The 14,124-nt window shown below is 38.9% G+C and overlaps 2 protein-coding genes across 2 annotated transcripts; both read right to left on the reverse strand.

Moving 5' to 3' along the window:
• Window positions 1-961: 961 nt before the first annotated feature.
• Window positions 962-8,825, reverse strand: LOC131891044 (uncharacterized). Its single transcript, XM_059240535.1, has 5 exons — window positions 8,563-8,825; window positions 7,259-7,460; window positions 6,945-7,189; window positions 2,823-3,184; window positions 962-1,223 (listed from the first exon to the last, which is right to left on the reverse strand). The coding sequence occupies exons 2-5, from the start codon at window positions 7,325-7,327 to the stop codon at window positions 1,000-1,002; spliced, it is 900 nt and encodes a 299-aa protein (XP_059096518.1). The 5' UTR covers window positions 7,328-7,460; window positions 8,563-8,825; the 3' UTR covers window positions 962-999.
• A 1,805-nt stretch (window positions 8,826-10,630) lies between these two features.
• On the reverse strand, window positions 10,631-12,398 carry LOC131891045 (dnaJ homolog subfamily C member 9-like). The gene is made up of 3 exons (XM_059240536.1): window positions 11,959-12,398; window positions 11,256-11,399; window positions 10,631-11,192 (listed from the first exon to the last, which is right to left on the reverse strand). The coding sequence occupies exons 1-3, from the start codon at window positions 12,139-12,141 to the stop codon at window positions 10,746-10,748; spliced, it is 774 nt and encodes a 257-aa protein (XP_059096519.1). The 5' UTR covers window positions 12,142-12,398; the 3' UTR covers window positions 10,631-10,745.
• Between the last annotated feature and the right edge of the window lie 1,726 nt (window positions 12,399-14,124).

A 14,124-nucleotide genomic window follows, 5' to 3' on the forward strand; every position in this document is an offset into this window, starting at 1 on the left:
ATCTGATATTGTACGTTTTCAAAAGCATTCATGAGCTTTGTCCCAACCCAGGATTTAGGGTCAATTGTAATGACCGTAGAGGCTTAACGTGCGTTTTGAGAGCACCTTCAAGCCCTCGAGAATCCAGGCTAGTTAAAACAATGAAGTCCGCCTCTCTTCTTTCTCGGGCTCCTTCATTGTTCAATTTGCTGCCCTCAAATATTCGTAGGGCTTATGTAGGCGTTGATCTAGTAGCAAGATTTAAGTCAGACTTGGACAAGTTTTTGACTAAAATTCCGGATCAAGCTTATATTCATGGATTAGCCAGATCAGCCAACTCCAATTCGTTGGTCGATTAAATAATACCCATATATAAATAAAAGTCAAGTAAAATAAATAATCTTCTCGTCTTGAACTGCTGAGATTCCAATCCCGGTAGCGGTAAGGAAGTTCGCACAAAAAAAAGAATGATTTATGTGTAGTCCTCCAATAAAATGGAAAGTTCCATAAGCAAATCCAGTTGAAAGTTGCCAAAGTTTTTCAAACTTGTGGTTGGATATATCGCATGTTTAAGTCCAGAGTCACGATGCCAACTCTGTGCATGCCAAATCTTGAATGTGCCTTGCCCATTTGGGCTCCAATTAGTTCAATATGTTTGCAAAAGATCGAGAAGGTTCAAAGATGTTTTTCCTGCCCTGAAATATTTGTAGAGAGTATGTACGCGCGGGAGTTAAACCAATAGCAGGATTGAAGTCAGACTTGGACAAGTTTTTGACTAAAATTCCTGATCAACCCTACACTCAAAAACTAGCCAGATCTACCAACTCTAATTCGTTGCTTGATCAAATGATATATAAAAATAAAAATGAATTAAAATGAATAAATTTTTCGTCTTTAACATTGGGTTTCCAATCCCAGTAGCGTCTAGGTAGTCGGCAAAAATATAAATAATAATAATAATAGTCCAGACTTGGTGCCTTGGTGAATGAATAACAATAGATGTATCTTAATGCTCTCTTATCAAACACTACTTGATAAATGACCGTCCTCTGGTCTCTCATAATGTCTTTGGAAAAATTTGACAATGGCACAACCCAAAGATTTTGCAAATTTAGCCAACACCACAGGACCGCCATCTTGACGAAGCTCCTTGGGAATTTCCAGTTGGATCGCGTCCACGTGACCCTCTGACATTGATCCATGTTGCCGAGTGATATAACCTCCCCGGAAGTATTTTTCCATCCCTATAAAGAAGCATCAAATGTTTTAATAGAATTGCCTCATTCATTAGGATACAAATATCAGACTTTGCCTTTATCAAAAAGTCAAAGAATCACTACATGTTGCGTAAATAGGGCTTGTCAAGTGAACAAGTCCATGAACAACTGACGTTATTCCACGGAGTAAATTCAAAAACAACATGCCCAACCAAACTGCACTGTGCATGCATCGAATTTTGACATTTGTTTTATTTTACTTGCTTGTCTAAGCAAATAGCATTGTGACATTATGCCAATTTTATGATGCGTTCACATGTTACACCATGTTACACCAAACATGTTAATTTTGTGGGGGGTTTTAACACAGACCACTCAAAATCACTAGATTATTGAAAATTGAATAGGCGGATGGTCCGAGTTGATTGTGATGATTGTCTTCGTTCTCCCTCCCTAAATGCCCAAAATCAGGGAGCCAGACCACTTTTTTCCTTGAATTTCCTTCACTTGACATGCCCAACTTGTATTTTGGTCCGATATTTTTGATGGAGGATTTGTCGATATGGTCAAGACTGCCATAAGTTTTATATCATTTTTGTCAACAATTTCCGCCATTTGATATTTAAAAGATTCGTTGGGCTCATGACGACCAGAGAGGGGATTATGGCTACAAATTTTGGGCAGTAGTGAAGTTAAAGGAATTGAGGTTGGGGTTGGAGGAGACGGGGGGGGGGACTTTGGGAGGGAAAGAGGGAAGGGGGAAGGAGAGAGGGAAAGGGTGAGGTAAGTCTGTTGAGAGACTTGTGAGACCACGGAATTTCCTGTTTTATTAAGATGCTATTGCAAAACTAGTTTCAGTTTTTGCTAGGGAGCCCAAACTGCATTTTTCACTCATTTTGAGATAACTTCATTGATTGTGGCAAAAAAGTAAAAAAACATTGAAATTGCTTACAAGGTTCAGTGATTCAATGATTTTCTTGACGATCCGTCGAGAGCAGAAATGAGAGTTTATCATATTTCGGGTCCTGCGCCTAGAAACTTTGTTTAAAGGAAATTAATGTTTTCTATCACTTTGGCCGGAAATAAAAGGCAAAAAATTCTTTTAGTCGTAACGACAATCTCAAAAAATACAGGATTGTGATTACTAGGCTCCGACAAAATATGTTGTTGTTTTTTGGCCCAAATATGTCATTTTTATGTTGCTTAAAACAACCAAAATATGTTGGCCGAACTTTTTTATTAGTTGGAAAAAATGAGAAAAAGTTGGAAAATTTGCAAAAAAAAGAATAAAAAGACAATAGCAAGCGCGAAAAAGTCGAGGAAAACTGAAAAAAAAAGTTTGGAATGAACGAAAAAAGGCAATGAATTGCAAAAACGTTTCTGCCATGGCCAAAAGGTCATTGTTAGTCCTGTTCATTGGCTTTTGTGTTGCTCTACCAGTAGGTCACCATTGCTACCCATGGCTACATGTAAAATATAAACAAAAGAAAAAATGATTGGAGGATGACCGTCAAGATCAATCCCCCTGGCAGCCCATGTATCAGTATCCAGATCTTTTTTTCTACTTTTGAAAGAATTAGCATGACATATCTTGTTCAATTTTGAATTATGGTCTCAAGGTCTTACCCGGGGAAGGTTGTCGTGGAGAGGGAACGCATCGATATCCCTCAGCTTCCAGAAATGCACCAAAACTTTCATGACCCACAACAAGCTCTTGGGCCGTGAGTCCGGAATGTTTGGCCAAGGCCCGAATACTTGTATCGAACGCGTCGTAGTTTTGATCGTTCAAAGCGGCTTTGGAAACAAGGTAGCCAATCTCTGTGCTATTCTGCATGTGGGCTTGTCCATGGATATCAAATAGAAGCCCACGATGTCCAATGACGGCCTTGGCTCTCCGGATGGCTGAATGATAGTCGTGATAATAAGCCTTGGCCAACGGGTTATTGTGGGTAGCTGCCACAATATCACGGTTGATGTCAATTTTAGTTCTGGAAGAGTTACGACATAGATGTAAATAAAATGGGTCTTTTAGAAAAATGAATAAAGCCCCAACAATTTCGGAATAACTGCCCTAGAAGTTATCATTTAGCCGGGTCAAAAACGTAACGGAAGTTACTCAAAAACATAAGGGACAAGTTCGCTAATTGTTACAAGAAATTACAAAAATCAAGGAAGCGCTTTCAAGGTCGCAGGTCCCCTACCATTTTAACCACGTAGCAACTTACGGGAGGGTTATATCTAGACCTCGAAAAAGAAAGTGACCTTTATATCCGAAAAAAATTCTTTTAAAGTTGTGAAAACTGAGAAAAAAAGTTTTGAAAACACGTAATAAAGTTGTCAAAACTTGAAAAGAACATTGTAAAAATGTGTAAAAAAGGTGGAAATATGCAAAAACAAGTTAAAATAATGCAAAAAAATTGCTACAATAGCGCAAACGTCATTTTCAGCCCCTTTTAGCCTCCTTGCATTTTCATCTGTTACAAAACCTAGGCACCCAACTGCATTTACTAAGCACATCCGTTGAGTTTTTCGTTTTTTTTCTTCTTTTTTTGTAGACTTCCTTACCGCTACCGGGATTGGAATCCCAGCAGTTCAAAACGAGAAGATTATTCATTTTACTTGACTTTTATTTATATATGGGTATTATTTGATTGACCAACGAATTGGAGTTGGCTGATCTGGCTAATCCTTGAATATAAGGTTGATCCGGAATTTTCGTCAAAAACTTGTCCAAATCTGACTTAAATCTTGCTACTGGAACAACGCCTACATAAGACCTACGAATATTTGAGGGCAGCAAATTGAACAATGAAGGAGCCCGAGAAAGAAGAGATGTGGACTTCATTCTTCGAACTAGCCTGGACTCTCGAGGGCTTGAAGGTGCTCTCAAAACGCACGTGAAGCCTCTACGGTCACTACAATTGACCCTTTATCCTGGGTTGGGACAAAGCTCATCAATACTTTTGAAAACGTACAATATCAGATACCTTTCGTACCTTCTCTGAGTACTGTACAATCCCAACCGTTCTAACCTCTCCCAATACGAGAGCTCTCTCATATCTTCAATGTTCCTAGTAAAACATCTTTGGACGTGCTCGAGCTTTTGCAAACCTGCTGAACTAACTGGAGCCCAAATAGGTGAAGCATATTTAAGATGCGGCTGAACAATCGACTTGTACAGAGTTAGCATCGTGACACCATCTCTGGACTTAAACGTGCGATATATCCAACCACATGTTTATCTTGGAGGGGTACACATAAATCTTTTATGGATGAGACCTGCTCAATGTCCTTACGTTCATCATCTAATAGTGGAGTCCCTAATGGCGTCGACCCAAAGGTCATTGAGCGGAATTTCATTCCATTCAGTGCCATGTTACTCGCAGCAACCCAAGAGAGTAGATCTGGTCTAGGATCTCTAACATACAACTGGAATTCTGACCAATCCTACCAAATACCAATTTTGTATCATCAGCATAAGAAGAGATACAGACATTACTACTACCAAGCTTCTGAAGCGGAGCAATTAAGATGATGAAAAGGAGAGGACCCAAAATGGAGCCCTGAGGGACGCCCGACTAGACATCATGTATGTCACTAAGGGATCCCTCAACTCTAACTAATTGTTTCCTACCATAAACGAAACATCCTAGCCAATTTAGAACCTTGCCTTGGATCCCAATCTCATGGAGCCTGTTAACTAAAAGGCCATGATCTACCTTGTCAAAGGCCTTGGCAAAGTCGATATAAACTACATCGACTACATCCCAAAAAGTATTCATTACTTGCTTGAAAAAATTATGAGCGTCAAGTACGATTAGAGGGCTTGCCCTCTAAGTACGATAAACGTGTTAAATCGACGGAACTAATTATCAGAGTGAGTTTGCCTTTGCCGCTGCGGTAATACGAGCACAGAGGAGCCGGCCAGTAGATTTAACGACATAAATTTGAAAAGCACATATTTGGCTCATGCGTGAGTAATCAATTTTTTTTAATGAAAGGTGTGCCAAAGAGTTTATTCTTTGATTCAAAACTATGACATTCATGATTAAGGCCTTGGTCATGCTTAAAAAGGAAAAAATACACGTAACGGCCCAAGATAGCCCAAGCCGCCTAAGAGTGTCCGAACGGACCTGTGACACTATTTCATCTGCCCGCGGTAAGTAAAAAATTTGATCACCTAACATTTAAAGATCATTCCTCAATGACTCTCTTCTGGATCCTGTTGTTTTGGTGCGAAGGGTGCTTTTGCTCAAAAAAATAAATTTGGGTCGGATCAAATTCATGATGGCAGAGGTAGCTCAAGTGCAACTCTGTTTTTTGCACATTTTCCCAAGCCCCAAGCCCGAAAAGGGAGTTGAATTTGATTTATTCAATTCGTTCTTAGACAAAATATAGTATAAAGCTTAAGTGGCAACAACTAGACAAATCACAATCTTGCATTTTAATTGGACATTTTTTTTTGATAGCAGTTCTGATCAACCTTACGTTCAATAACTAACTCGGTCTGCCAACTAGAGGAATTATAACCTTTCATTTTAATAGTCCTGGGGATTACATTCCCTGTAGCGGTTAGAAAAGCCCATGAAAAACCAAACCAAAAAGAAATTGCTAAAAGGTTCGGGGTGGGGATTTAATCCTTGATCTGATTATGATACACAGATGCAAATAAAAAGGTACCAAAAAAGGAACAAGTTTAGAACATAGTGAAAAAGGACCCAGAGGATAATAGAAAAAAGTTCAAAAAGATTCAAAAAGTAGAAAATGGCTAAAAATGAAAAAAATGAGAATTTGGCTCTGATGGGATTGTAACGGGCCTAAATCTACAAGAACTACTCGTTACTCGTTCCTTTTTCAGCTTCCAGCTTGGTCTTTAATTCTTCGTTTATCTCGTGACAGCTGAAGCAACTTAAAGCTCAACAGAAATTGCCATTTTTACTAATTTCATCTAGCATATTTCGATCAAAGAAAGTCAGGGTTGAAAATTGTGTTTGCTCTTAATCGCTCTGAAGGTGTTATTGGTTTTGAATCTTGTTGCATTTGCTACTTTAGTGTTTACATCTTCTTATTCTAATTCCGTTGCACTGAAGAGCGGATTCAGTGCAATTGTCAAGAAAGGAAAATGTCTCCTGGGCTTGAATATGATGCTTCAAATTTCCAAAGCATCTTCACTTCACTTCACTTAAGGGATGGACTTCTTACAGAGAAGCTTTACCTCAATGTCTAATACTGTTCTCCATCATGAATTTTGCGAGATTGTTTCAAACCTTTAACAATCATTATCCCATCCAGGGTCACAATCTTGACTCCTCAAAGTATTATGATGCCATACATTTTCAACAATTATGCCAAGATTAAATGCCAAGGCTCGTTATTGATTATTGATAAATATTGACAAGAAATCTTCAAAATGTGACGCATAAGGACTATTGGAGTCGAAAAACTCCATTTCTTTTGAGAAGAATGGTCTGGATGGGGTGAACCATAAAATATTGGTCATCTAAAATATTTGTAAAAGTAATTGTGACGAGTAACGCCATTACCTTTTTTTACGAGTAATATTTGTGTAATAATCAATCATCGTGACAAATGCTTACTTGCAAATTTTACCGGAAGCAAGAAATACTCAAACGCTCAACGTATTTTCATTCGAATTTCCAAGACAAAAAGCTGTCTTCACATGGTTTGTCTCAGGAGACATATATGAATCTCACACAAGACCTTAATCATATTTCTTTGCTCTCTGACCTTCTGAGATGACAAATGATGAGATGAGGTCGTTTCCCAACGATCTCTTCAATCGTATCGGCAATGATGATGGCCATCTCGATTGTGAAAAGGTCGGCCAGATTGACCACTTTGACATTCTTGTGTGCATTTGGCGTCGGGTGCTCGGCCATTAGATTATTGGACGTTCGATCCGGAATGTCAGGATGAGGCATCATGCCTCCATGAGGAACACTCAAGATGAGCGGCAAGTTCCCCATTTGATACTGAAACGAAGCACTAACGTGGTTAATAGCTGTCCAAATTTTGGACGCTCGATCAATCTTTAACCAAACCTCGATATACTGCCTTTTTTCGGGATGATGAGGCGTTTTGTCACCCTTGATGCAGTGATCATAAACCATCTTGAGCAATGGAGATCTTTTCGGGCTGAACCACAGAGTGTTGGACCTGATTTTTGCAAGTGTGTATGGAGGAAAATCGGATTCAGTGGACCCTTCAATCCAAGGACTCGGACAACTCTGAACAAGTTTGGCGCTTGAGAGAAACGAGAAGGACGAAAGGAGATGATTTTGTAGCAGTTGAAACGAATTTCCCACTCAATGGCACAACCGGTTTGACGCAATTAAGTCAAAGGTCCAATAAATTTCATACTCATGTTCACAGACGTCTCGAAATGAAATGAAAAATTACTTATTTCTCGAGGATCCAAGGCTGTGGAAGACGAACAACAGATGCTGTCGTTCAATTTACCAAGTGTCTTTCCGTCAGATTTTTCAATTTTTGTAGGCAATTTGAACATGGGAAAGCAATAAATATTAATGCAATTGTCACAAAAAGGCAGTGAAAATATTAGAGCAATCGTCACAAAAAAACGTCACAAAATGTCTTACATTCACATTTATAACTGCTTTAGAAATGATATTAGAATCGTTCCTCAAACAAAAACTCGGGCTTCGCAATTCGAATTGGGATAAAATGAATTTTAAAGAATGACTCGAGCTCCATCTACGGGAATAAGACTCACAATTGGGATCTACGCGTCTCGTGAAAATTACCTTTTCCATGACTGATTCTCGATCTCACCTTGTGAACGAATCTTTGTAAAAAAATATCAAATTGAGCACTGATTGTACGATGTAGCATCGAAAGAAAATTTATGAGGTAAGTTAAGCCTTTTTAATAATTGGAGACACGCTTTCACAACCAGAGCCATTCGTAGGAACATTTAAGACTTAGTTCAGATGAGTCATTAAAATATATTTTGGATATTTCAAAGTCTCTGACGGCACTATACATTCATAAAGTCTTCCGAGTTCGATTCTAAATAAAGTCGCAATAATGGTACTGGACTTGAGCTTTTCCAAACCAGGAATGCTAATAAAATTTGATACTAAAACCTTTTTCAAACGAGTTTTTTCTTCAAAAACGAGTGGAGACCCAATATTTTCGTACGTACGATACACAAATATTCGACACAGAAAAAGGCATTTTATTTTTAAAAAAGTGATAAAAGAAATTCACATCTGATTTCATTACGCTTTTGATATCTATGTATCATCGACGGATTAGCCATCCCAAATGGCCCAAAATGAATTTGAAAGAAACATAACCTAACATTTGATCATGCACTACTTACTTGCTTATAGTTCGGGAAAATGATGATCACAATATATGTTAATCAACTGAATTGAACTGATAGCCCTACGTCAGAATTCCGAAGTGTATTGTTTGTATTTGTATTCCCAACTCTCACTTCTCAGCCATGGACAAGCATCATCATCATCATCACTCTGACAACTGCAACTCTGATTCAAGGCCTAATAATGCAAGTACTGTACGAGTGCAGAGTACTCTTTGGTCCAAAGGGCCTTGTGAATGTGTTCAAGGAAGGAGTGAGTTTGCGGTGAAAGAACAGCTGTTTGCTAGGAGACAACCAACCCAGAGAGGGTGCGTGATTGACTCTATCATAGGCAAATTTAAACGCATCCTTTCAAATATTACCATACCACAGTACAATGCAATATGATTCATCAAATATTTAGGAATTTTGCAACATGCAAACACAGTCGAACTTCGATTTAACGATATTGTCAGTTAGCGGAGAACATATCGTTAAGTCAAGACTTGTTATGAAGTAACTGCAGTATTTGGTGAGGAGCAAAAATATCGTTAAATCGAAGTTCGACTGTACATTGACCAATGACTACAAAGGATTGTGCTTTTGAACGCCTTACTCTATTCATTTTTACACTATACAATGACAGCACAATCCTTGCCCCAACAAAGGTGCACGTTATATTGTCTTTCACATGAAACGTGAACTAGGAAGTCAAGCTAAAAGACTCAAATAATTAACCCGAAGAAAGAGGGCCATTTCAAAAAAAAAGTTTTTGCTTAAGTTTTTTTTTTGAAATAGCTATTGCACTTTCATACAACCAAAGTCACCAAATAAAGCACTTATGTTCAAGGCCTGACCAGATTCGCCAAATCTTTGACGATGCAATGATGTATCAGAAATGATATAAATATAAAATTAAATAAGATATAGAGTCTTATACTTTCACTGAAGGAAATTCTATTCCCAGTAGCGGTGAAGAAATGGTAAACCTAGTGTCAACCAGACCTGTGTTATAATAATAATTCCATCAGTTTTTTTTGTGGCTCGTCCTGCCATCTGATGATGGATATCCCATATTCAATATTGATCACATAAAAATGTCATTTCATGCCTCGGAATAACAATTTCAAATCCGCTCTCTAGTTATGCGTAGCATTCGAAAACTGATTGGTTACAACATTTAAGGGGCTTTTTAAAGTTAAAGCCACAGTAACCAATAAATTAATCGTGATTTGGACACATTCCTAATTATTCTTCCGGAGCAACTCTATGTCTAAAGTTTTGCAATCGCGGTACACCTTAGGTCTCAATATGATCTAATATAGAAGAAATCGATATCCTTCCCTGGCAATGGACATACGATAAAATACGTGAAAGCTAATGACAAAAAGCTCGATAGGATGGCTCGTCTCTGTCCGATCCCTCGAGGAATAAAGCAAATCTTGGTCAAGCTCCACAACACCCAGCTTCTAATAGCTTCAATGTTACACTTAATTTCATTATCGCAATGACTTAACGGGCCGAAACTTAACCATTGTCCGTAAGACATAAAAGATCAAAGTTTCGGAAGATAATCATACCCACTAAAATCTACACGTCCTACATGTACATGAAGCTAGAAACCTAACAAAACATCGGTGATGATGTAAAAAATGCACTCAGGATGAGAACCAAAGATGATAAAAGACTGCAAGTTTAAGTTTGCACGTTTTTGTCCATTACAATTGCACCTGTTCATATCACTAGCGGCATGACATTGACCTTTAAAGAAAGCAATCATCAAATTCCTTTCAGACAGACCATCAAACTACTTTAATTTCATTGTATAGCCTTAGTTTGAGGGTGGAACGCTTGACTTGCGTTGCAAGTACCGGCTCAATTTGCCCCAAGCGTTTTGGCGCCAGGCATTAAATGTGTCGACTCAAACTTCAAAATCAAATCATTTAACGCTTGAACGTGGTCATCGTCACGTGCTTCACCCACTAATCAAGTTTGGATAAGTCGTTTAGAATTGCGAGTTAGCCTAAATTCCCTTCGGGATGTCTGACCTCAATTGCAAAAGCTACAAGTAGTCCAACACACGTCCTTGGCCTCTGCAGTACACTTGTCTATTTGAGATTTGTATCAGAAGGTATCACATCGCTTAAAACCAGGCGAAAATACTTTTTTGCAATGAAACGAGAATTTGTCGATCCTCAAGCTCATTTCTTTTTGCCTTTAGCCTTGGCTTTAGGTTGGGCGTATTTGGCGGCTAATTGATCTAGGAATGAATCCGAATCCTTCTCTCGTTGGGCTTGACGCTTCATGATTAAGTTCTTTAAGGCATCTTGACCATCCCCTAGGCCTAGTTCTTGAGCGTAGGCCTCAGCCTCCACCTTTTCCCCATCCAAGCGTCGTTTTCGTTGTTTCTTCTTCTGGGTCGATTCCCGCGAGAACTTCTTATAATCCGGAAGTTCTTGCTGACTGATGAGATCTTGGAGAATACTGGTAAATCGGGCTTCATCATCCAAATTGCAGCAAAGGACATTATCCAGGATGAAATTCATGTCGCCCTGGCCTTCCAGATAAGCCGCTTTGAGATCGGCCAGCTCTTCCTCGGATTCTTTATACTTGGCTTCGAATTCGGCAATATCCGTCACGGTGATTTTCTGAGTACAATGGTATTGATCATAAATGCGGCCATGATTTTAACCACTATTAGTAAGACTTACTTTGAATAGAAGTCGCCAATACTGATTCCAATCCTTGTCCGGGGGGTTGAGTGTACTTTCCAGTTCTTCATGGATCTCTCCCGTTTCATCGTACAAAGCACGTGCATCTGGATCCGATAAAATCGCGTACACGGCACTTAGGGTCTGTAAATTCAAATTTAAGCATTCCATTATTCTATACTTCCATATTTATCAATCTATTTAACATTCTTTCCACTAAACCGTGTGGATCTGAAATAGATTTTCTCATATAGAACTCATGCATTCCTTGGTTTGTTCAACTGACATTTTCTGAACAATTTTTAGGCATTTTTAAAGCTCGACCACAGTGTTTAAAATGCTTTTAGGAAAAATAGGCTTGTACATGAACTTTAATTTCAGAAGGGTCGTTGTCTAATCTGAGCAAATCATGAGAAATGGTTACTCTCCTCTACGAAACTCCATTAGCTCATAATGGAAAATGAAGACAGTCACTTCATCACTTGATCAATGCATGTTTTTGGTCACGAGAGTTCATCAATCTTTACATGCGTCCAAAGATTGGCCCTATTTTTGGGTGACATTCTCTTGAGCGTTGGCATTTTCTTACTGAAACTCAAAACTCAAACTGAATCAATCAACCTTCCAAATTGAAGTATCCTTGCCCAAGTACCCCTGAACAGTTCAATCATGGAAGGTCAGACCGACTGAACAACCGACTAACCTGAAATTTGGCGGTGGCCCGTTTCTGATCGCCGTGGGGATTTCGGTCGGGATGTTCTGTTAACGATCGTTTATGATAGCCTTTCTTGAGCTGAGCCGGACTGGCCTCGGAGGTTAGGCCTAACACTTGGTACAAGTCTCGGGTCTGGAACAGATCCTCCACCGTGGTCAACAACCCCGACATGATGATCGAGCCAAGGAACCAGCGGTCAATCTCTGGGAAGAACCAGAAACTGGTGGCAAATGGCAGGGCTCGGAAAAATAGGGTATTTTTGTTCAAATCATATGCTTATTGGGACATTAAGAGCTCACTAGCTCGTAGTTTGTGGGCTTAATGGTTTATTGCTAAAGGATTAAATAATAGTTTCAGTTGTTTTACTGGTTACGGGAGTGCAGTAAATAAACTGTCACAGTTTTACTCATTAACATGCATGAAACTACTTTCCAGCAGAATAAAGTTGTTTTTGGACATACGTTTCATATTTTAGAATTTTCTATTTTTACGAAAGACTTTTCGAAACTTTCAAACCCTTTTTGTCTAATATTGATACTTGTATCTTGGGTTTTAGTTACCTCTTCTGTATTGAAAAGTGACCCAGTTACCTCCCGAAATTTGTGCTGACATCAGCTGCTACTGCCATGTCCCAATAGGTTGCTTTTTAGACTTTTTACAGTGAACTGAACGGAAAAGCAATACATTAGTAACCTATGGAGAAAAAGTTGTCATTCGATAGACGTTTTACTTCTTTTTTGGCTCCATTTTTGTTTTCACCAGGATTTTGATCTCTGGATGATGAAAAACAAATTACCATTTTGCCTCTAAGTAATAAAAAATGAAACTTTAAAGCGGACTCTTTGACTTAAGGTTATGCAGCTCGCGTTCATATTTTTTGAAACGTCATCAAGTTGTAATCAAGAGCATATGAACTAGATGATTGGTTAGCCCAATCAATTTTATTGCTGTCAGAGAACTTATGAAATGACTATTAAGCTAATTTCGGGGACAGGGGTAGTAGTTGCTTTAAACTGCATATTTGTACTGGCCCAAAAATGACCTTCTAGGAGGTTGTGGTGAAAGTAAATGATTTCACTCAAACCCAATTTGAAATAAATCAAATAATGCTCCGAGCCCTAAAGATTGTCCGTCCAAAACAACACAAAAACAGCTGGCGCCAAATCAGCGTGTCGGTTTGGAAAACAAAGCTCAAACTTGATCTCGAGCCCGAGGTAATTTTGGAAAAGGAAAATATGGCGTGAAGGCATAATATGAAAAGCATTGTCAATTCTTTTCCATTATCTAATGTGTGCTTACGCCTAGTTTCATAAATTTTGACGCCATGCCATGGCCAAGAGTGCCATTACACATATTTTAATGAAAATCGTTAGATAACACTTGATGAGGTGAAGAAACATTGGCACAGATAATATAACGACTCTATATGGTGTGTGACCACTGGGCATTGACACCGGCAATTTCAGCCATGCCCAATTCCCGACCTAAAAGTTTCAACCTTATAAGTAGCTTAAGATGTATGTATGGTCACTCTGAAACAGGGAATATTCGTCGGGATCGTTCCAGATATCGCTCAACCTCGGACTTAACAATGGAGGATAGAGCTGTGAAAAGTTATGTAGATAGATGACTGTCAGACTCAAGTCATGGCCTAATTTGGCCAAAACTCTCAGAAACGAGTCATTTTCATGCAACTGGACTCTCATTCTCTGTGACTGGCAAGTCCTGTTTCTTTGGCAAAATAAAGAAATAGAGATGGCATTGACGGTGGAAATTATTTTAATTTTGGACTCCTTTTTTGCCATCCATGTTATGACGTGAACTCACTAATTTACATTTCTTACAGTGACTCGGATAATTTGGACCTGGCTAGTGGCTGACATGGGCAGCTTATGGGATTAATCTGTTTGCGACGCAAACATTCAAACAGGGCCCTAATCCAAACCAGTACTGCCAAACTTTACTATTGCTTGATGCTTTAGGTCATACTCAGATCCATTTTTAACCTCAAAAATATATTGTTCAAGCTCAGGGCAGGTGACTTGCATACTGTCGGCACGCTTTTAGAACAAGACCAATTTTATGTCCTAAAAGAAAAGCAGACCTGACAAAGCAAGCCAATAAAAAAGACTTGAGAGATAAGACTGATCTTGT

The sequence above is a fragment of the Tigriopus californicus genome, chromosome 11 (genome assembly GCF_007210705.1).
Source record: "Tigriopus californicus strain San Diego chromosome 11, Tcal_SD_v2.1, whole genome shotgun sequence".
Taxonomy (NCBI): domain Eukaryota; kingdom Metazoa; phylum Arthropoda; class Copepoda; order Harpacticoida; family Harpacticidae; genus Tigriopus; species Tigriopus californicus.